Here is a 25,025-nt window from a genome sequence, read left to right on the forward strand (position 1 = left end):
TTACATCAAAATTCTTTTCTATTGCCAGGCATCCAAGATCCCCTAGTTTAGCCTTTTCAGCGTCTTGTGTTGGTATATAGATATTTACAGCACCCTTATTGTGCACCTATTTCACTTTTTATCTGACACCTTATTATTTCTCTCTAATGTACATCCGTGATCATGTACTTTTTGGTTTCTTCCTTCCAGGACAGTAAGTACGGGTATAAAAACACAAACTAAAAGGGTTGTCTCCTAATATTTCCAATCTGACTAAAGCCAATCACACAGCAAGAACTGTGTGAATACTGCAAAATGTTTCTTACAACTACTTATTCAAAATTTTAAATGGGTTCACTTCAGTTGTGCTCACCTCCCTTGTGTTTTAATTTCAACAGATCTTTTAGCAAAAGAAGACATTGGCAGGATGTTTAAAGAAACAGTCAATTTGGTGCAGATATTGGATAATATTTGCAGAAAGGGGATTTTGTATTTTTAAAATGTTTTTGTACCTGAAGCCTGTATCTGAGAATTATGATCTTCTAATTAGGGTGGGGGAGAACATATAACTTATGTTTCCAATCAAGACTGATTAACAAATCAAATAGCAAGTGTCAGAAGACATTGCTTTGTAGAGGAGCAAACAGTCAAATATTTATGAGAAATAATTTCAAAGAATGAGAAGTTCAAGAAAATCATTATCTGTTCTTAGGCAATATGTTTAAAAAGTGTTCAGGTCCCACACTTCCATAACTGTTACCAACAGCAACAGGGGCTTCGAATTGTGTGTGCAAAAGCCTATCATTTGCAAACACAAATTAGCACTTGTGCTTTCAAACTGGGAAACTGTGTGAGCAAGTGCTTCTTTATAGATACAATTTGTTTACCTGTAAAAGCAGCAAAGAATCCTGTGGCACCGTATAGACTAACAGACGTTTTGGAGCATGAGCTTTCGTGGGTGAATACCCACTTCGTCAGATGCATGTAGTGGAAATTTCCAGGGTTTACCTGTTTACCTGTACTTGCAATATATGAACCAGATGATTCTCTGAGACTGTAATACCCTTAACTCATGTTATGATTTGGAGCTGCAGCATACCATAAATAGTAAAATGAACTGCTGAAAGTTTTGCCTTAAAGGATCGTAATCTAGACAAGAACTTCTCAAGGAGCCACCAAGTGAGTGCCTCTGGCTAGGATACGAAGTTCCTGAACTTCAAGAATATCAAGCTCCACAACCTGGTCAGAACTTCATTCCCTTGCAGCCCTCTCTTAGTTACACTGATCATAAAGGCGTATCCTTCCCCAAAAGTATACAGAATGTAAGAGTGGAAATATCTTTCTTGGATAATTCCTCTGCAGGGCTTGAAGATATGTACTGCCTTATTTTAAAGAAAACAAATCTCTGGAAAGCAAATTGGATGGGGTCAATAAGGCAAGACTTAACCTCACAAAAAATGTTACTAGAAAATGCTGAAAATATGAAGCTTTTCTCATACTGTGAGTAAACAACTTTTCTTGGGGAAAGCACTGGCAGTCAATTGTGTTATTTTCTGTTACAAGATATTTGGAAGTTAAAAAAAAAATCACTGAAATTCTTTTACCAAAACCAATACTGATGACTCCTAACTCACTGAATACACAGAACCCAAATTTCAAAGTGAAAAAGGTAGCAGAGAACAGGGTAATCCAGAACTCTTGAGATTCACTATTATTCCTATTTGTTACTGGCTTACGTTTAAGCATTTCTGTGGTACAGCTGATTTGTAGCTGAACTATTTGACAATATCCTGATAGATGCATGTTATAGATGAGCTTCTGCACATTTTTATGCATCACCATGAACATTTTTAAAATACAGTGGGTACTAAGTTGCCATGTGTAGTTCAACATATTATTGAAATATTTCCTCTTGGCAGATTCTGGGATAAATTCACTATATGGCATTGAATTGGTCTACCTGCAAGGCTACGGGCAATTGGCAATTCTTTGCTTTAAAGGAGGCATGGATTAGCTCAGCTATACTCTCTGGGGCCTAATGGTCTGGCAGACTGATGAAGCTGCAAGAAGCTCAGACATAAGCTAATTGCCTCTCTCTCGCTCTTTTAATCTATATCAGCAATTACATGTTAAGTAATGTACCAATGATAATCTGTCCTTTTCTCCACGACTTAATGCGGCCAAGTATTAAACTATACAAGATTCATCCTCCTTTAACTGACTGCAAATTTGTGTTGTGCTAAATTGAGATCTTTGCTCTTTTTCTCCAGCATATTATGTTCTTTAGTACTTTCAGAGGTCTATATGAGTCTCCATTAATGTTTACTGTTTTTATTTTTCCTTATTGTTATCCCTAATAGAGGGATACAATAGAATACATTAAACTATGGCAACATTACATTGTTTCTTATTCTCTTTGTATGTTTGTATCACATACAATCTATATCTATTCTTAATTTTAAAATTCAGTAAGATGTAATTTTTAAAATCTGCTTAGTTACATTATAGTTCCCTACTACTGCAGGCTTAAAAAACAAAATCCCTCTTCTGGTTAAAAAGGTCTTCTTGTCTCATGTCTCTTATATCAGATCTTTTCTTCACTCCGAAGATCAGCAATCTTATTCAAACCTTTAATCCAGAGAGTCTCAAACTGTGGTCCGTGGAAAGTTCCTTGTAAGGTGCGCACCTGGGCGGCTGCACACATGAGAATGAAGGACCACCCACCTAATGAGTGGAGCTGCGCAGGCGTGGTTCCACTCATTAGGTGCCTTGGCCTTGGAGAAGATTCACATGTAAGGTTAGGTGGTGGCCTTGGGGGGAATAAGGGGTAGGTGGAGTGAAAAGAGAGGATGGGGGGAATTTGGGATGTTCAGGGCTGCAGAGAACAGAGAAATAGATGATTTTCCCCAGCTCCAGGGCTGCAGCTTCCAGGGAGAGATCCCCCCACTCCTTCCCAGCCTCAGCTCTGTGGCTGCTGTGGCAGGGGAGACCTCCCCCGCCTTCCCAGCCCCAGCTTGAGGGCACATCCATCACATTAGAAAGGTAAGACTACTGATATTAAAATATAAGTTGTGTGCTTTTATTTGTAGATCAAAACACAATTATTATTAAGTTTTTTTATATAGTGCTTTTATCCAAAGCGTTTTACAACAGTTAGCTAAAGGTACAAACAATATATGGAAAGATCATTAAGTGGACTGCCGAGACCCTCAGCAATTTTCAAGTGGGCCACACAAAAAAAAGTTTGAGAACCACTGCTTTAATCCATTTCCTTGCCCTCCCCCCGCAAATCCTCCGCCTCCCTCATCTGAAAGGCTGTCAATTACCACCTCCAAAATACTGCCAAAATTCTCCTTTATCTTGGTCTTTTCTATCAGGCACACATCCAGGATTTACATTCCTTGGAACAAGCTCTAGTCTAGAAGAATTGAATTTACCAACACCAACAGGAAAAAAGCTCCAAAGTGGCAGATGACATCTGTTTCTACGTGAGATTGACACCCAGTGGCCTCTCTTCACAAATTCCCCTATGCGCATTTCCCATCCCCAAACTCTCCTTCATTCCTTCACATCATTCCATTTTACCTTCCTTGTACCTTCTTCTCATGGCAAAAAGAGCAACACAGAGTTCAATTTTACCAAACCATCATCCCTACAGACTGGGGGTCTCCCCAAATGTTTTCACCTTCTTTGTCAGGAGACAGCAATAGAACTTAGTGCAAATATTTACATTCCCTGCCCCTCATATTCAAAACTCCTGGAAGGGGAGTGTCATAAATGGATAGTTAAGAGTTAATAGAACAGAAGTACTTCATGTCTCTTTTGCCTGTAAAGGGTTAACAAGATCAGTGAGCCTGGCTGTCACCTGACCAGAGGACCAATCAGGGGACAGGATACTTTCAAATCTTGAGGGAGGGAAGTTTTTGTATGTGCTGTTATTATTTGGTTGTTGTTCTCTCTGGGTTCTGAGAGTGACCAGACGTGCAAGCAGGTTTCTCTCCAATCTCCCTGATACAGGTTCTTATAAATACAAAATAGTAAGTACTAGGTGATAAGGCGAGTTAGGCTTATGTTTGTTTTCTTTATTTGCAAATGTGTATTTGGCTGGGAGGAGTTCAAATGTGTATTTGGCTGGAAGGAGTTCAAATGTGTATTTGTATACTTAGGCTGGGAGGGTATTCCCAGTGTCTATAGCTGAAAGACCCTGTAACATATTCCACCTTAAATTTACAAAGATAATTTTTACTGTTTTTTCTTTCTTTAATTAAAAGCTTTTCTTGTTAAGAACCTGATTGTTTTTTTATTCTGCTGAGACCCCAGGGGACTGGGTCTGGATTCACCAGGAAATTGGGGGAGAGAAAGGTTAATTTTCTCTCTGTGTTAGGATTACTTTCTCTCTCAGGGAGAATCTGGTGGGGGGGAAGAAGGGGAAAAGGTGAATTTTCCTCTGTTTCAAGATTCAAGGAGTTTGAATCACAGTGATCTTCCAGGGTAACCCAGGGAGGGGAAGCCTGGGAGAGGCAACGGTGAGGGCAAGGGTTTACTTTCCTTGTGTTAAGATCCAGAGGGTCTGGGTCTTGGGGGTCCCCGGGCAAGGTTTTGGGGGGGACCAGACTGTATCAGGCACTGGAATTCCTGGTTGGTGGCAGCGCTACAAGTACTAAGCAGGTAATTGAGCTTAGAGGAATTCATGCTGGTACCCCATCTTTTGGACGCTAAGGTTCAGAGTGGGGGATTATACCATGACAGGCAGGAAAAAGGATGAATACAGATGCTGAACTTTTCTGCAGAGCAGGAGCCAGACAGCATCAATGTGTTCAGCAGCTTTCTCCTACTTCTTGCATTTCAAACCAGCAGTAGAGCAGGAAATGTGACTGCACACATAAGTGTATTCTGAATCTGCTCTGCAGGAAGTATCCTAAGTGGAGTGGAAGAGATTGAGCCTATGTGTGTGGCCCACACCAGGATGAGGAAGAGATTGATCAGCTCTTTCCCAGGCCCCTTGGTTAGGCAAAGCCCCAGACATCAATACTGCCAGTCCCCACTGATGGCTCTGTTAAAAACACATTCACATCTCCATCATGTCACTTCCGAACGCTGACAGACCTCTAATATCTGCTCTCTAAATTTCAGCCACACTATTCTTTCCTGCAATAGTACCTTAACCATCTTCTCTGTTTGCCTCTACCATCTCCCATTTCAATTAAAATCTCCCAAGATCTGACAGTATATTCACCTGTCCCCCAGTATGCCAGTTTTGGCCTCCTGTCGCGCTCTCTCTCTCTGCTTTGCGTGATTCTCCAGAGTTCAAGGTCACTCATTCACTTGTTGTCTCACATCTGTGAGGAACTCATTTCCACATCCCTCTGAGACACTAACTTATTTCTTTAAATCTCTCCTTAAAGCCCTTCTGTTCTCTTTAACTTGTGATTCACTGTCTCTAGTAAATGTGTAATACCCTTTATGAAGAATGTTATATAAAATTAAAATGTATTTAGTGTTGTAGAAGCAAGAAATATTACAGATACTGATATGACTGAGGAGTAGGGATGATGCAGGGTATGTCCACAGAAGATGGCTGTCCTAACCCTTGCATATTCACTTGGCAGTCTGAGTTTTACAGACCTCTACCCACACCCCTGGAAATAAGCAAACCTCATTGATACAGTCCCCAGGCCCAGAAGACTGTGCTCTCCTGGAACTGAGCACCCACCTTCTGATTCTTCAGATGGAAATTCCCTCCATCTCCTGGCTTCAATGGAATACATGGTATGGACCCCTGAAAACCAGGATGGGCAGGAATCAGTCTACTCCCATCCTCAGACACACTCATTCTAGACAGAGCAGCAACTGAAGTGAAACATGCATTATACCACTACATTCAGTGGACAGGCTGACTGGAGGGTAATAGATGCTCATGAGTTTGTGGTCTCCTAGCAACTTTGTGATAGCTGGGGCAACTTCTAATTCCTAGTGTGATTTCTTGTAACAGCACTAAGAGGAAAGTGGTCTCTATGCAGCTGCTGCAGGAACAGAGGGATTGTTTCCCTTTGTTAGATGTCCTTTGGGACAATCAGGCTATTTGCTGCCCACTACTGTCCAACTGCAGGGGTGCAGCAGCATCAGGCACCTGCTGTATGTGTGGAACTTCAGTTCTAGACTATGGATGCCAGGTCACAAGGCCCTTTACGCTTTGTCTTAAAGTCGAGGGCAACTCTGAGAGAGGGCATATGAGACAATGAGCAGGAAAGAGTGGCAGGAATGGCATCAGCCCAGGAGTTTAAAGTCTACTTTATGACTAGAATTTGAATTCATTCTGATTTTGGGTATAGTCATGGTTCTAGCAGAAAACTGTGCCTTTCCCTATTGAAGTGGCCCTTTTAAGAATACGCCCCTATTTTCTGGTATTTTCAGAAAAAAAATTGTGCTTAAATTTCTTGGAGTGGTTTTGAACCCAAAGGTAATATTTTTTTAAAAGCAAAAATTTCCCCTTTTAATGTTTCCAGGTGTGAAAGTGGGTGTTTTCTTTTCTTCAGAGCTGACTGAAAATGTAAATCATAAGAATTTAAAAAATCAGTATCAGAGGGGTAGCCGTGTTAGTCTGGATCTGTAAAAGCAGCAAAGAATCCTGTGGCACCTTATAGACTAACAGAAGTTTTGGAGCATGAGCTTTCGTGGGTGAATACCCACTTCGTCAGATGCTTTTAAAAAATCAGTGTTATGTTCTTTCTATTTGCCTTATGGTTTCTTAGCCTTTACGGTGCACTTGGGTCCTGTTTTCAAGCTTTTCCCCCCCTACAACCATAAGGCCTAGAAACTGACTTTTTTGCAGAAAAGGAAAGCTGTGATTCTCACATAATCACAGGCTTACAGAAGGTGAGACTTGATGAAAAACTCCAAATATGAAACCTGTGATAAAATCATGAGAGAGTTGGCAACATTATTAAATATGTGCATGCGTATATTATTTACACATATACTTTCCATATATATAAGATGTTTGCAGTGTTGTTGCAGTCGTGTAGATCTCAGGATAGAGATACAAGGTGCGGGCGAGAACATATTTTATTGGACCAAATTCTGTTGGGGAAAGAGACAGGCTTTCAAGCTTACACAGAGCTCTTCTTCAGACCCAAAGCTTCTCTCTCTCACCAACAGAAGCTGGCCCAATAAAAAAAGGATTACCTCTCCCATCTTGTTCCTCTAATATCCTGGGACAGACATGGCTACAGCACCACTGCATATATATAGAAGCACATTTTCATTCCTACACATAGCAATATTCATTCATTAACAATACCATAGGATTAACCTGTGGCTCAGGGACTACAAGGACATAAGGAGAACATCATGACCCCTTATCTCATGGACCAGTTACCCACATCTTCTGTAACAGTGTAAGAGGGGATGCCAGCTCTTCAGAGCAGGTACAGACCCAACACAACTTACTCCTTTCCCTCCCTGGAGCAGCAGGGGGAATTACAATCTCACTCTTGGGCTGATCCAGGAGCGTCTCAACAATACACTAACTCCAAAACAGGCTTATGGCAAAGCCACAGTTCATCCCATAGTGACCAACATAAATCAGACAAACAAGCTGTCATAAACAGATAGCTAAGGGTTAATGTCTCTTTCACCTGAAAAAAAAAAAAAGTATCCTGAAACACCTGACCAGAGGACCAATCAGGAAACCAGACTTTTTTCAACTCTGGGTGGAGGGAAGTTTCTGTCTGAGTTCTTTGTCTTCTGCCTGAATCTCTCTCAGCTAGAGAAGGATTTTTCTATTTCCTGCTTTCTAATCTTCTGTTTCCAAGTTGTGAGTACAAGGTTGGTTTTTTGTTTTGTATTTACATGTCTATAGTTGCTGGAGTGCTTTAAATTGTATTCTTTTGAATAAGGCTGTTTATTCATATTTCTTTTAAGCAATTGACCCTGTATTGGTCACCTTAATACAGAGAGACCATTTGTATGTATTTTTCTCTCTTTTTTATATAAAGCTTTCTTTTAAGACCTGTTGGAGTTTTTCTTTAGTGAGGAACTCCAGGGATTTGGGTCTGCAGCTCACCAGGGAATTGGTGGGAGGAAGAAGTCAGGGGAAAACCTGTGTGTGTTAGATGTACTAGCCTGACTTTGCATTCACTCTGGGTGAGGGGGAAAGAGAGAGTGACTCTCGGTAATTCTGTTCTCCAGGCTGGGAACGGGGAGGGTGGAATCCCTCTGTTTAGATTCACGGAGGTTGCTTCTGTGTATCTCTCCAGGAACACCTGGAGGGAGGGGGAAGGGAAAAGGTTTATTTCCCTTTGTTGTGAGACTCAAGGGATTTGGGTCTTGGGGTCCCCAGGGAAGGTTTTTTGGGGGACCAGAGTGCCCCAAAACACTCTAATTTTTTGGGTGGTGGCAGCAGTACCAGGTCCAAGCTGGTAACTAAGCTTGGAGGTTTTCATGCTAACTCCCATATTTTGGACGCTAAGGTCCAAATCTGGGACTAGGTTACTGACATGAGTGGCAGCGTTGGGAAAGATAGAATCCAGAAGCCAGTAGGAATATTATATTTTTCTTTTCTCTGCTAGGGGCTTTTTGGCAGAGAGAAACAGTTTGGTTTTAAAAGGGAACCAGAGAGAATTTTTTTTTTCTCTGCTCTCTCTGGCAGCTGTGGCTTGCATATTAAGCAAGCAACCATTAAGAGACTGTTAAGGGTCTTTTGTCACAATAGCACTCCCATTAGGAGGCAAATACCAGCACTATATACATGCAAATAAAGTGGTTTTTCTGGTTTACTTTACATTGAAAAAATTAGCTAGGAAGAAAGGGAAAAAGGCACTGTGGCTAGGCAGACCCCAGGAGGCAACAGAGCCTGCAGTTCAGAAGATAAACACCGGAGGGCACCCCAACACAAGAAAACAGGAACCATGCCTACCAAGACAAAAATGAAGGCCGAAGAACAAATCAAAGAAGCGAACACAGGCTAGAACTGGAAAAAAGACTACAAGAGATGGAGCTGAGAGAAAGAGAAAGAGAGGCAGCCTACAAAAGAGAGCAAGCAGCCAAAGATGCAGACCACCAAAAACAGCTGGAACTCCAGAGGGAAGCCCACCGACAGGCCATGGAATTAGAAAAGGCTAAGCAAAACACAGCCAACCCTAACAACCCTGCACCAATGATTGTTCCACAGCACAGGAAATTTCCCACCTACAAGGCAGGTGATGACACCGAGGCCTTCTTGGAAAATTTTGAAAGAGCCTGTCTTGGGTACCGCATCCCTGAAGACCAGTACATGGTAGAATTGAGGCCACAGCTCAGTGGACCTTTAGCAGAGGTGGCAGCTGAAATGCCTAAGGAGAACATGAACGACTATAAACTTTTTCAAACCAAGGCCAAATACAGAATGGGGATAACCCCGGATCATGCCCGTCGGCGTTTCAGAACCCAAAAGTGGAAACCAGATGTGTCATTTCCCAAACATGCCTACTACGTTGGGAAAAATTATGAGGCCTGGATATCAGGACACAATGTTAAAACCTTGGAAGAACTGCACCTCCTCATACAAATGGAGCAGTTCTTGGATGGTGTTCCTGAGGACATAACACGGTACATACAAGATGGAAAACCCAAAAATCTCGCTGAGGGGGGGAGATTGGAGCCAGATGGATGGAAGTGGCAGAAAGCAAGAAAGCTACTGTCAAGGGGAACGAATACCCCAGGGGGCACACCGACCATAAACCCTACAACCGAGGGCAGCCAAAAACCCCACCTACAACCCAAGTAAAGCCACAGACACAGTATTCTTCCACCTCACCAGTCTCCAGTAACTCACCTCGGCCCAGTGATCCATCAGATAGAAGATGCTTTAAGTGTAATGAACTGGGACATATCAAGGCCAACTGTCCAAACAACGCCATCCGAGTGCAGTTCATTACACCACCATCACACAAAAGATCCCCAGGCCCAGATGCCTCTCAAATACCCTTGGAGCGGAGGGAAAATTTGAGAGTGGGCGGAAAGAAGGTTACTGCGTGGAGAGACACGGGGACATAAGTGTCAGCTATCCACCAATCCTTCGTTGACACCAAATTCATCAACCCAAAGGCCAAAGTTACAATTTACCCCTTCATGTCACAAGCTGTAGACTTGCCTACAGCTGAACTGCCTGTCCAGTACAAAGGCTGGTCAGGGATGTGGACTTTTGCAGTCTATGACAATTATCCTATCCCCATGCTACTGGGGGAAGACTTGGCCAACCAGGTGAAGCGGGCCAAGCGGGTGGGAATGGTTACACGTAGCCAAACCAGGCAAGCTTCCAGACCCATTCCTGTTCCTGAGCCGTCCACAGACGCCCCGTCTGTGTTACCAGAGACCCAGACAGAGGTAGTGGACCCGGATTCCATGCCAACCACTGAAACAGCCACAGCGCCTCCAGTCCCAGGCCCGGAACTGGAATAGCAACCAGCACCAGCAAGTGCAACCACATCTTCAAACTCCACGCCAGAGGGCGCCAGCGAGCCAGAACTGGCAGAAGCAACAGACAGCCATACCCAAAAGGCTCAGCCAGAGCCTGGAATACCCTTAGGTGCGCCAGCGGAGAGCAGTTCACCAGCAACGGAAACAACCCCATCACCTACATCGCTTCCAGAGGGACCAAGCCCAAGTCCACAGTCTGAGGAAGACCTGGTGACCCCAGCCTCAAGGGAACAGTTCCAGACTGAGCAGGAAGCAGATGACAGCCTTCAGAAAGCTTGGGCGGCGGCACGGAGCACCCCACCGCCTCTCAGCTCTTCTAATCGATCCCGGTTTGTTATAGACCAAGGACTTTTATACAAGGAGATTCTTTCTGGTGGACACCGGGAAGAATGGCAGCCGCAAAAACAGTTGGTGGTTCCAACTAAGTACCGGGGGAAGCTCTTATGCTTAGCCCATGATCATCCCAGTGGCCATGCTGGGGTGAACAGAACCAAGGACCGGTTGGGGAAGTCCTTCCACTGGGAGGGGATGGGCAAGGACGTTGCCAAGTATGTCCGGTCTTGTGAGGTATGCCAATGAGTGGGAAAACCCCAAGACCAGGTCAAGGCCCCTCTCCAGCCACTCCCCATAATTGAGGTCCCATTTCAGCGAGTAGCTGTGGATATTCTGGGTCCTTTCCCAAAAAAGACACCCAGAGGAAAGCAGTACGTACTGACTTTCGTGGACTTTGCTACCCGATGGCCGGAAGCAGTAGCTCTAGGCAACACCAAGGCTAACACTGTGTGCCTGGCCCTAACAGACATTTTTGCCAGGGTAGGTTGGCCCTCCGACATCTTTACAGATTCAGGATCTAATTTCCTGGCAGGGACCATGGAAAAACTGTGGGAAACTCATGGGGTGAATCACTTGGTTGCCACCCCGTACCACCATCAAACCAATGGCCTGGTGGAAAGGTTTAATGGAACTTTGGGGGCCATGATACGTAAATTGGTCAATGAATACTCCAATAATTGGGACCTAGTGTTGCAGCAGTTGCTGTTTGCCTACAGGGCTGTACCACATCCCAGTTTAGGGTTTTCACCGTTTGAACTTGTGTATGGTCACGAGGTTAAGGGGCCATTACAGCTGGTGAAGCAGCAATGGGAGGGGTTTACGCCTTCTCCGGGGACTAACATTCTGGACTTTGTAAGCAACCTACAAAGCACCCTCCGACACTCCTTAGCCCTTGCTAAAGAGAACCTAAAGGATGCTCAGGAAGAGCAGAAGGCCTGGTATGACAGACATGCCAGAGAACGTTCCTTCAAGGTAGGGGACCAGGTTATGGTCTTGAAGGCGCAACAGGCCCATAAGATGGAAGCATCATGGGAAGGGCCATTCACGGTCCAAGAGCGCCTGGGAACTCTAAACTACCTCATAGCATTTCCCAATTCCTCACTAAAGCCCAGAGTGTACCATGTTAATTCTCTCAAGCCTTTCTATTCCAGAGACTTACAGGTTTGTCAGTTTACAGTCCAGGGAGATGATGCTGAGTGGCCTGACGGGGTCTACTACGACGGGAAAAAAAGACGGTGGCATGGAAGAGGTGAACCTCTCAACCACCCTGGAACGTCTGCAGCGGCGACAAATCAAGGAGCTGTGCACTAGCTTCGCCCCATTGTTCTCAGCCACCCCAGGACGGACTGAACGGGCATACCACTCCGTTGACACAGGTAATGCTCACCCAATCAGAACCCCACCCTACTGGGTGTCTCCTCATACCCAAGCTGCTATAGAGCGGGAGATCCAGAACATGCTATAGATGGGTATAATCCGCTCATCTACCAGTGCATGGGCATCTCCAGTGGTTCTGGTACCCAAACCAGATGGGGAAATACGCTTTTGCGTGGACTACCGTAAGCTAAATGCGGTAACTTGTCCGGACAACTATCCAATGCCACGCACCGATGAGCTATTGGAAAAGTTGGGATGGGCCCAGTTCATCTCTACAATAGACTTAACCAAGGGGTACTGGCAAGTACCGCTAGATGAACCTGCCAAGGAGAGGTCAGCATTCATCACCCATGCAGGGGTGTATGAATTTAATGTCCTTCCTTTCAGCCTTCGAAATGCACCCGCCACCTTCCAGAGGCTGGTAGATGGTCTACTAGCAGGACTGGGAGAATTTGCAGTTGCCTACCTCGATGATGTCGCCATTTTTTCAGACTCCTGGCCTGAACACCTACTACACCTGGAAAAGGTCTTTGAGCGCATCAGGCAGGCCGGACTAACTGTTAAGGCCAAAAAGTGTCAAATAGGCCAGAGTGACTTACCTGGGGCACCAGGTGGGTCGAGGAACCATAAACCCCCTACAGGCCAAGGTGGATGCTATCCAAAAGTGGCCTGTCCCAAGGTCAAAGAAACAGGTCCAATCCTTCTTAGGCTTGGCCGGGTACTACAGGCGATTTGTACCACACTACAGCCAAATCGCTGCCCCTGAAAGCTGAATTACTGTTCATGATGAAACAGCAGCTTTGGGATTTCATGATTTGCATTTGTGTTGGTGAAAAATCTACACGGTACTGTTGAATTAGTATTGGTTTTATTATGGAATTATTTTGAGATAAAAGTCATTCTGAGCAACGTTTTTGAGATTTAAACTTTTTATATCATCCTTTTTTTAAAACAAAATGCTAAAAATGTAAATCTAAAATCTACTTAAAATTGTAATGTGTTTGAGAGTACAACAAAGCCCAATTTGTTTGTGTGTATACAGATAGGTTAAAGGGCGGATGGATGAAGAGAAAAAAAAATCAGGTCAACTCCTGAGAGTCACATACTATCTTTTTTTACTCTTGTCTTGTCACTTCCTCACCTCCCTCTCCTCACACACCCACACTACTGTCTTATTTGTAAGAAGCAGGCATATTTTTGGCATTCTAAACATAGGTTAATAAGAAACAATCAATACAAATTACAGTAATTCAGTGATCAACAGGTAATGTCCAGTGTGTATAATAGTTTGTGCTTCTATATCATCTCTTCTTTGGAGATTCCAAAGTACTTTACAAATGTGAACTTATTAAGTCTTATGCTATATTCATATATTTTGTGAGATTGATTTTCAGCTGCTGTTGCATGATGTTATTTAATTATGGTAGGTGAACCATAACAATGTTACAGTTGTAAAATACATATGCAGGTTAAACAAGGGTGAGATGTATATGTAATTCCTAAGCAAAAGAGTAAAGTTTCCACATCCATCTCTCCCATTTTTATGACGCTCAGAAAAAAAAAACATAAATGATACTCACTCCTATTATGTAGCGAGGTCTATACTGGATGGTTCCAAATAAGCCAAGTATGACTATAATAATGTGCACAAAATTTGCCAGGATCGGTGCCCACTGATAACCAAGGAAGTCAAATATCTGCCTCTCCAGCACACAAACCTAGGATTTAAAAGCATCAGAATGCATAGATTAGAACAGGTCAGAAAAAACAGATAAGACGACATGTTCCCTCCCCAAAACATGAAAATTGTCCTGAGTTTGAAACTAGTTCACTCAGCATTATAATGAAATGTGTTTGTGATGTTTCACCCTTTGATTTTAGTGAAAGCAGCATTTCTCACTGACAGTCCACTGAGTTATATGCAGTTAGCTAAAATATTCATATGGGTGATTCTGCTGAGATACCAGACCTGTTCACAGGGATGTTGCGTTTGCAGCAGAAACAGCACAAAACATTTTGTCATATACACTAGTAAATGCTGTACTTCTTCGGTGGTGCTGAAAGTCAGTGGTAGGTTTAATACTTGAGCTCAGCAAAATATTTTCAGCTGCAACTTTTTCAATGAAAAAAATGCATATTGGATCAACAGATTTGGTTAACTGATTTCCACAGCTGTACTGATTTTGGCAAATAGTTTTAGTCAAAACATAAATAAATGACTATTTTTCCCCTCGAAATGTTGAACTGGTTCATTCAGACACTATCACAATAAAATATTTAGATTTTTCAGGATAGATTCACAAGGGATAGGCACGATTCACAAAAACTGAGGAGTTTGTTGTTTGCCAGTCCTCACCCCACCACACCTCCAATATCCAGTTGTCTGGTGGTTCAGGCACTCACCGTTGATGTGGGAATCCCAGGTCTGAATCTCTGCTTTGGAGTGGGAACAGAAACCTACGTCTCCCCCTTCCCAGGTCACTGACCTAATCATCAGACTACTAGATATTCTAGGATGGGACCCACTCAATCTCTCCTGCTGAAGCTGTTCCCATTTGGTATAAATAAATATTAATTGGAGCATGGATCAGAACCTGAGAGTGCTCTAACCCCCAGGCTATAGAGTCTCTCTCTCTCCGAAACCCTTGAATAGTCATTGGGCCAAAGTGGAACAGCTTCAACAGGAGACACTGAGGGAAAACCACTCCAGAATAACCTATAGCCCAATTGTTAGCCCAGGGGTCGGCAACCTTTGGCACGTGAGCTGATTTTGCCTGGCATGCGGCTGCCAGCCAGGGTCACAGCCACCGGCACCACTCAGCACGCGCGGCCGGCTGAGTGAAGCGGGGCCGGCGGCCAGGACCCCAGACTGGTGGCAGGTGCACTCCCCTGGCTGCTTCTATATGAATTTGCAACTCCCCTTCACCCCAAAATCTGTTGGTGAATATTTACTCAGTTTATAAGACACGGTGGATCAACTGAATTAGGTGTTTTTGTCAAGGACACTTTTAATTAATTTAAAAGTTAATATCTGTGTTTGAAATTAAATGCTAGCTGCATAATTAATTTTAGTTCACTGCAATTTTTTAGGTGGTACAATTTATTGGTGGTATTTCCCTGTCCACAAAGGCATTCAAGAACCAAAATACAATAAGACCTTGCTAAAAAGTTACCAAATACATACATCACCATTAAAAGGATGGCATTTGCCAATCACTGCCACATAGTGATAACAGATACCACATTTGCCCCCAATTTATATCAGAAAAGTGCAACTATATGTTGTTTATTGACAAATGCTGACTTCTTAGCCTGGAATTTTTAAAGGAATCTAAGGGAGTTTGGCATCCCAATCCCACTGAGTTTCATGTTCCTTTTAAAATTCCAGATTTAATGGAGATCACTGTAATTCCTCCTTTCTGGAGACAGGTTAGTACGGTACAGTATATCAGATTGATAGCCCATCCTGATTTTTGCCTAGAATTTTGCTTAAGAGAGCCATGGACCAAGCTAGACAACCACAGTTCTTAAGTTACCCAGGATTCTGCAAGCCTCGTTCACAATATTATACACCACATTTTCAGAAACACTGCATGTCTAAAGAATTCCCAAAGAAGAAAGGCATAACGTGCTAATTGTAATTGCAATGATGTGACTAAAAGACCAAGCTGTCTTGCAAGTTTCACAAAATCCCAGTCCTCCTAAATTACTTTAACTATTACTATTAACTAAATTACTTTAAAATTACTTTAACTATTAATTTATATAAATGAGAACCATCTGTGACACTGTGCAGGTCTTTGTGGAATCCAGTAACAGTATCAACAAAATACCTGCCTAAAGCATTATTATTAACTGTCTAACAATGGGAAAATGTTCATTCATAACAGAGAGCTCTTATTTTCATCAGCTGAAAAAACAGTAAAATGAGAATGGTAAAACAGTTGTAAAAAGAAAATAAACTGTGCAGACTTCTAGTAAAATAACTATGGGGGTCAATCAGTTACAAAATATAGAGGGGATGAGGCAAATCATTCAAACAGTAGGAAATCACACAGACAAGTGTACCAATTATGGAAGCAAATAGCAGCACTGTAGTTAATTATAAAAAAGTAGGGAACTTAATATTCCCACTGTAACTGTAAGGCTAAAAAGAAATTGCATCAATATATATCAAAGGTTGTTTTTTTTTGGTGACAGATCTAATAGTTCTGTCAAAAATTGCTTACAAGGCTATATAAACTGAGTAAGAGGATATTCTATAGTAAATCTTCGCTTAACATATTTTCATTCAGTTCTCTTTCCACTATTAACCCTGTCATTTTTCTAAGGTTATTATATGACTGTTTTCTTTAAACTGGAAGCCTATGGATGACAAATTTCAGAGATAGATAGACTCGTGCCATTATAGTTATGTGTGTGCCAGGGTGCCTTGAAGAAATTTTTGTTGTTGAATTCAGTTATAAAGATGGAATCCTGAAATTATATATCATTAAAAATTAAATCTAACAATTCAAAGAGCAGAGCTCAAAAGTCCCTTAGCCAGCCCAGCAATTAGAAATTTGGTTCAGAGTCTGGTAGTGCTACCATCTACCTAGGTTTTTATACAGGTAGCCATCTGAGACCCTGCAGTCAGTTTTTCATAAATGCTCCAGCCATCTACTTAAATGGATCTGAGCTTAGTATTTCAGATTCATCCAGCTAAGGGCTGGAGTAATGCACCTTTTGGGCCACTAACAGCTGGCACAGATGAGATTGCGAGGAATCTTTAGAGTGCTCTAAGCAGCACCAGAGGACTGGAATGTCACAGATGATCATGATGGTTCCTTCTGGCCTTGAAGTCCATGAGTCTATGAGATCAGCCCAGGGACCAGGGGAAGTCAAAAAAGAGCACTTTTGTGAACCCACCTCAGCTACACAGAGTGATACTTGCTTTCAGCTGACGGTCTTATCCAAAGTCACCAGAAAGGAGACTTTACATAATTTGCTATAACAGCTCTACTGCCTGAGTACCAAACAGCAGACCGTGTTAATCATCCTTAGAAAGTAAGGCCAAAGCGTTCCAATGTGGGTGCCTAAACTTGGGCCCCTCAATTAACATTTAGACATCTAAGTAAAAGTTACATATTTTGGAGAGGTGTTGAGCATGCCATGGGTGTGACTAGTGACAGTGCTCACCATCTCTGCAAATTAGCTCTCCTTTATTTAAGTGCCTAAAGATGGATTTTAGTTGTCCAAGTTGTGGCTGATGTGCTAAATAAATAAAAATCTGACTGCTTTCATCTACTGTTAGCTTTAAAAAGTTTTTGCTTTCGACAAATTAAGGTTACCTGATGGGATGAAACTTTACACACACTCTTTTCTAGACACCCCAGATGAGTGTGCAGAACAGAACATTACTCAAAAAATAAATTAAAACGCAAAGTTCATTGCTTTGTTGAAAAGACATTGATTGTTGTAAACGTAGAGAAAACATTTTCAAAGTTAGGTGTCTAAAGTTAGACACACCTCTGTAAAAGGAGCTGCAAAAGCACTGTGTTATCAGGCATTCAATTTTGAGACTGTTGGCCTTAATTTCTTCCCTTTGTGGTTTGCACAGTAAAACATACTTTTTAAACAATTCTGGATTGTAAATGCAGATATAGGGCCTGATTTTCCCGTGTAACTCCATTGACTTCAGTGTAGTTACCCCAGTGAAAGAACTAAAGTGACAGAGAAAATCAAGTTCATTATATATATATATATATATATATATGAAACAGTATGGGAAAAAAAAACCTGCAGAAAGGGGGAGACTAGATTAAAAATAATAATTATCGGTATAAAAGCAACAGAAGTTATGAACAGAGCTGGGCTTTTTTCTCCTCTAGTCTGTTCAGTCAAATTTTTAAATGAATTTCCTTGAGCCATGCTCATTCCACTTTGCATTGACATTCAAGGGAGTAATTTTTAATAGCACAAACATTCATCTGAAGCTAATTTAAAGGCATATAGACTAGAATTTGCAGAACCCAAAATTTTAGTTGGTCTGAGTTTGAGACAAAATGATTATACACTCACCCAGCCAGAAAACAAAAACAAAACAATACCCATAAAAATTAATCCATATCAAATACTCTAAAAAAAGGCTTAAAAAAGTTAAATCACTTCAAGTTATTTAAAAAATTAGAAAATTGTGAGCTATTTGCAGATGTTTGATGAGCAGCACAAAAGGTTAAATTTGATACAAATTTTTCATTGTGAACTATATGCACAGTTCTAAAAACAAAGACTCATGAGGAAATATGGACACAAAGGTGATCACAACATATTCTTGGGCTGGGTTCAAGTTTTGAAGAAGCTGGTTACAGATACAGTTGATTCTAGAAATCATTTTTTCTTTGCTAGCAGACTGCTTTGTAGGAAGCACGGCATAGGGATCTCTCAAGGAGATTACAGACACCCTTACGGTGACCAGATCTCCCGATTTTTTAGGGACAGTCCCAATTTTGGGGTCTTTCTTATATAAGCTCCTATTACCGCCTACCCCCATCCTGATTTTTCACATTTGCTGTCTGGTCAACCTAGACACCCTAGCACTGCAACTATTCCCTTCGACTTTGTTGGGAGTAGGTCTGGGTCCTTACTATAATTATGGTCAGAAATATTACTTTGTATGGCCCCATTCCTGTATTCTGAAGCCAATGGGGCTTTCCATGGGCACAGCAGGCCACTCGCCTGCAACAACTTGGAGGATATGCACCTACAAATAGAGCCCTATCATTCAGCATATCTGCTCCTTGTGTGTGTTCAGAATGTTAGCTGCCAACTCTCCTGAACAAATATAATTAAAAAATACCTTTTAAACACTAGTTTTGCCCTACAAAAGAGAGACTGCAAAGGGAGAATGAGCCTGATTCTTTTTAGGTTCACTTATATAATGAATGGAATTGTTAGATAAACTGCAATTGTCATCATTATTCCTGGGACATAAAATTAAAACTCTAGCTGGACTTTCAAACCCCAGGCTGAATTTGAGGATGGCAGTTGGTCAAAACATCTTTTGTAAACTGAGCAAGTTTTGTATGTGATTTTTATACTTGCTTTTCATAGTATTACTCATAATTTAAAGACACTTAAGATTCTAATCCTGTAGAGGACTGTGTGCAGACACATTTATCCACATGTGGAACATTTTCAAAAATATTAATTGCAGTTACAACACAGAATACAAAGTTTCCACATCAGAGTGTTTCTCTTTTAAGACTTCTAAAACCATGCTCCACACTTCATCCCTCTTAGATTTTAGACGGCACTTAAGATTTTAAGCCTTGGCTTGAGTGCTGCAGCTATTTTTAGACATCTCAAATCAGTACCTTCTTTGCCTTTTGTCAAATCTGCTGTGAAAGTGTTCTTAAAACGAACATGGGCTGGGTCATCATCCACAACTGCTATAACATGAAATACATGCAGAATGCAGGTAAAACAGAGCAAGAGACATACAGTTCTCCCCCTAAGTCCAGTCACAAATTTAATTGACACTTTTTTATCATCAGCAGCATGGAAACTTGTCCTCTGGAATGGTGGCCAAAGCATGAAGAGGCATATGAATGGTTAGCATATCTGGCACATAAATACCTTGCAACGTGGGTTACATAAGTGCCATGCGAATACCTGTTCTCACTTTCAGGTGACATTGTAAATAAGAAGCAGGCAGCACTATCTCCCATCAATGTAGACAAACTTGTTTGTCTTAGCAATTGGCAGAATAAGTAGGACTGAGTAGACTTGCAGGATCTAAAGTTTTGTTTTTGAGTGTAGTTATGTAACCAAAAAATATCTGCATTTGTAAGTTATACTTTCATGATGAAAAGATTGCACTACAGTACTTGTACGAGGTGAACTGAAAAATACTATTTCTTTTATCTATCAGTTTTATAGTGCAAATAAAAAATAATAGTAATATAAAGTGAGCGCTCTGTGCTTTGTATTCTGTGTTGTAATTGAAATCAATACTGAAAATATAGAAAAAATCCAAAAATATTTAATAAATTTCAATTGCTATTTTATTGTTATAAGTGTGATTAATCACAATTAATTTTTTTAATTGCGTGAGTTAACTGCGATTGACAGCCTGGTAATTAGATACACTTGATATTATCAAACCTAGTGAAAATATCAATATGTCCTCTGCTTAGATAGACGGAGGGTGTGGGGCTACTAATGTCTCATTGATTTAATTTTTATACAAAAATAGTGTGCCCACCTTGACTGGGTGACCCTAAATGAAAGAAATCTCAACTGACATACATTTGATTTCATTAACAATGGGGAAAAAATCCTGAACATAGTCATTTTGCTGTTTTAGAGTCCCAATTCAGCAAAACACTTCAATGCATGCTTAAAATTTTAACTTAATGCACAGGTCACACTGGGTTAAAATGGAATGGATTTAAGCACATGCTATAGAGGAATTCAGGTTAAAAAAACGTATCTTGAAGCATTATCTGTGGGGTTGCTTATCTGAAGGGTTAAAGTAGCTATGTTTTTCTGGCTGACATACAGTAAAACAGACCCAGGGAAGTATCACAAACACTCCATTTTGGATCTCTGCAAGAAAATTTGAAGCGTCAACTCCGGATATCATGTTCTACCCAAGTTAACTATTGCATTGCTACAACTTGTAAGCTACAGGCTTATTATACACAATATTAACTTAGAAGTGCTATTCTAAAGAAAACTAGTCACCATACGGTATTTGATTTCCTGTTCATAAACAGCTGCAATAGCAAGCTATGCATGATTTCAGTAAGACATGCTTGTATTCTGTAAGTTCTAGGAGATATAGATTACATCAGCAAAGATACTATAAGTGGCTCAGACTCAAACTGATAAGTCATCTCAAGATAGGAAATTCATTTTATTCCTTAAAAATGAAACCATGTTATGAGACAAAAATATCCTGCTTTTTTGCCCCGAGCTGGATTAAATCACTCAACCATGATAAAGGAGGGTTTTTTAGGGGGCAGAGGAATTATTTAAAGGCAGACAAATGGAAAAAAATCTTGTTAAAAACATATTAGACAAAAAGGACAGAATACATCTGTCATAACCTTAGTCCCAGATTTGGACCTTAGCGTCCAAAATATGGGGGTTAGCATGAAAACCTCCAAGCTTAGTTACTAGCTTGGACCTGGTACCTGCTGCCACCACCACCCAAAAAATTAGAGTGTTTTGGGGCACTCTGGTCCCCCTGAAAACCTTCCCTGGGGACCCCAAGACCCAAATCCCTTGAGTCTCAAAACAGAGGGAAATAATCTTTTTTCACTTCCCCCCTCCAGGTGCTCCTGGAGAGATACACAGACACAAGCTCTGTGAATCCAAACAGAGTGACTTCCCCTCTCTGTTCCCAATCCTGGAAACAAAAAGTACTTTCCTATTCCCCCAGAGGGAATGCAAAATCAGGCTAGCAAATCCAACACACAGATCTCCCCTGATTTCTTCCTCCCACCAATTCCCTGGTGAGTACAGACTCAATTTCCCTGAAGTAAAGAAAAACTCCAACAGGTCTTAAAAGAAAGCTTTATATAAAAAGAAAGAAAAATACATACAAATGGTCTCTCTGTATTAAGATGATACAATACAGGGTCAATTGCTTAAAAGAATATTGAATAAACAGCCTTATTCAATAAGAATACAAATCAAAGCACTCCAGCACTTATATTCATGCAAATACCAAAGAAAAGAAACCATATAACTTACTATCTGATCTCTTTGTCCTTACACTTAGAAACAGAAGACTAGAAAGTAGAAACTGCTTCTCCAAAGCTCAGAGAAAGCAGGCAGACAGACAAAAGACTCAGACACAAACTTCCCTCCACCCAGAGTTGAAAAAATCCGGTTTTCTGATTGGTCCTCTGGTCAGGTGCTTCAGGTGAAAGAGACATTAACCCTTAGCTATCTGTTTATGACAACATCAAAAATACCTAAAATATTTGCTTAGATGCACACATTAATATTTTTCACCACATATTTCAACACAACAAAACATTGACTGCAGAACAGTGTCTTTCCATCTGTGCTACTGACTTCCATTTTTAAGGACCATGGGGACAGATTTATAAATGCATTTGGGCACTTTAAGAGGGAGATAGATACCTAGTGGGATTTTCCAAAGCATCTGAGTTAGGCATCTAACCCACATCAACTTCCGTGTACAGTAATTCCTCACTTAAAATCATCCTGGTTAACGTTGTTTCTTTGTTATATTGCTGATCAGTTAGAGAACATGCTTGTTTAAAGTTGTGCAATGTTTCCTTATAATGTTGTTTGGCAGTCACCTGCTTTGTCCACTGCTTGCAGAAAAAGCAGCCCGTTGGAGCTAGCTGGTAGGGGCTTGGAACCAAGGTGGACCAGCAGCCCCCCATCAGCTCCCCGCTCCCGTAAGTTCTCTGTGCAGCAGCTACCCAGCAGGGTAGCTATGGTCAGGGTGTCCCCTCCCTCATGCTCCTGCCTCCTCGCTGACCCCATCTCCATAGAACAGTGAGGGGACATGACACGGTTCAGAATGGAGACAGCTTGCTGGCAGCAGCTGCTGTCTCAACTTAAAAAGGCAATGTACTTAGAGTGCGGTCAGCATACTTAAAGGGGCAATGCACATTTCTCTCTCACACGTAGGGTGTGTGTCTCTGTCTGCCATGCTGTCTCCCCTCCCTCCATTTGTGCTGCCTTGTAGAGTGTGAGGCTACATTAACAACAATGTGTTAACCCTAGAGGGCTCAGCCAAGTGCTAGTTCATCATTCAGCAGTAAGGCATTCACTGGGAAATCTCACCCTCTTCTATTCTCTGACTTCACCACCTCAACCAAGCTTCACAATCATCATTGCTGTGTACAGTATTAAATTGTTTACTGTGTATTTATACTGTGTATATATAGTCTTCTGTCTGGTGAAAAACAGTTCCCTGGAACCTAATCCCTCCCCCCCATTTACATTAATTCTTACGGGGAAATTGGATTAGCTTAACATTGTTTTGCTTAAAGTCGCATTTTTCAGGAACATAACTACAACATTAAGCGAGGAGTTACTGTAACTAGTAGTTGAAAGGAAGGCGTGCCGAAACAGGCCTCTGATATTTTTTTTTTAAAATCAGAAAGGAAAAAAGGTAGTGCACAAAAGTATGAATGCAGGCAGAACTATGCATTCAGGTAGGTGCAGGCACATATCAAGAATATCAAAATTGTTACCATGTTATTAAAATATTTGCTAATACAGAAACTCTAATGCACAAAGATGTACGCATGTTACACATAGAGGGCCAGATTATGTTCTCATTTTCACATCATAAACCTACAGTACATTTATAACCTAGCATTTACCCCAAGGTATATCCAGATTAACTCCTCTGAAGATATTGAATTATCCTACATTTATACTGGTGTAGTTGAAAGCAGAATTTGGCCTATTGTCTGCACAAAATTACCTACCTACAATGAAAACAAAAAAAAAAAAAAAATCACCTTACCCACTAAGGCTTTTTGGAAGAAAAGGTGGCTTGAAGAGAGTTAGAAACAAATGCTCTGTAAGAATCCTCAGCCAATCAGTTTTGAGACGCACTAGAAGAGAAGTGCTCACAACTCATCAGGAGTGAGAGATGCGAAGGTAAAAATCAATGTGGAATGGTATCAAAGGAATATATCAGGTGAAAATAGCCAGTCGCTAGACATGAAAGTGGTTTTACCTGTGTTCTCATACCAAGCTTACTGAAAGCTATTGCCAAAAAAATAGCTAAGCCACGCCAGCACTGATAAGCACAGAGCACTTACTGCTTTATAGTCACTCACTCCACATCAAATTTGAATATGCAGAAGCCTGACTTCATCTGACCTTATACAATTCTTTTTAATATACTTCTGCTAGAATATTCATCATCATTACACAGTGTGAAGTATTTACTAGATTTCAAGCCTTGGCATTATCTATAAACAGATCTTTCAACTTTGATGATCACTTTGCTAGTGTAGAAGAGATGGGATATCCGTTATCTCCTGAAAAGTTTGCAACTGCTAAACTTTGCCTACTACCTGGCCATGAAGCCATCAGCACTTAGGAAACTCCATGTAGTACAGAACACTGCAGCACATCTCAGCAACCTGGGCTACAGCGAACAGACCTGTCCTTTGCTTTCTTCACTGGCTCCCCACAGAACAATGAGTCAAGCACAAGATCTCAGGCTTTATCCTCAATACATTCAATGGGCTGAGCCCAGCATATTAAAAAGATCATTTAAAGAGCCAGGATGAATGTCATAGTCAAAAACTTTGCTCCTCTGGCACAATGGAAATTTGGACCATAAAGATAAAACTCATCTGTGCAGGGTCTAGAGCTTCCTCAGAGGCCAGCCAGTGTGGAATGAACTCCTACGGGAACTGTGGTCTAGAGCTGATCAGATGATGACCATTCTGTTTTGCAGCACCTTTTGTGATTTCAAAATTTGTTTTCATTCTGCACTGGAAAAAAAACTCAAAACCTAATGGATGGTTTTGCAAATGTCACACACTCCATAAACTGGTAATTATGGTACTGGCCTGGGATGAGGGAGACCCAGGTTTAAGTCCCTTCTCTGCCTCAAATGAGATTTTTTTCATCCCAGATCACTCCAAATCAGGCCGGGCAGGGACTTAAAGCGGAGTTTCTCACATCCCAAACCAGTACTCCACCACAGAGTGAGTCTGACTCTCCTGGCCACTATCTCTCTGAAGGTTTTTGGGTCAGGCAGTTTTGAGGAAACTGATGCGTTTCAGAAAAAAAACAATTTTCACTTCAAAGCAACAGCCTATTTTGCCAAAATGAAATTTTGGCAAAAATATTCTGACCAACCAGAAGGTGATGAGGTTTAT

General features: G+C 41.4%; 1 protein-coding gene across 2 annotated transcripts in view; it reads right to left on the reverse strand.

Annotated features, from left to right (window-relative positions):
- NKAIN2 (sodium/potassium transporting ATPase interacting 2) overlaps positions 1-25,025 on the reverse strand; it is a 788,381-nt gene that overhangs the window by 441,853 nt on the left and 321,503 nt on the right. For both annotated transcript variants that reach the window (XM_050949891.1, XM_050949890.1), the window contains exon 2: positions 13,728-13,865. In XM_050949891.1, the coding sequence (XP_050805848.1) occupies positions 13,728-13,865 (138 nt within the window). The remainder of the gene's footprint in view (positions 1-13,727; positions 13,866-25,025) is intronic.

The sequence above is a fragment of the Gopherus flavomarginatus genome, chromosome 4, assembly GCF_025201925.1.
Source record: "Gopherus flavomarginatus isolate rGopFla2 chromosome 4, rGopFla2.mat.asm, whole genome shotgun sequence".
Lineage (NCBI taxonomy): Eukaryota > Metazoa > Chordata > Testudines > Testudinidae > Gopherus > Gopherus flavomarginatus.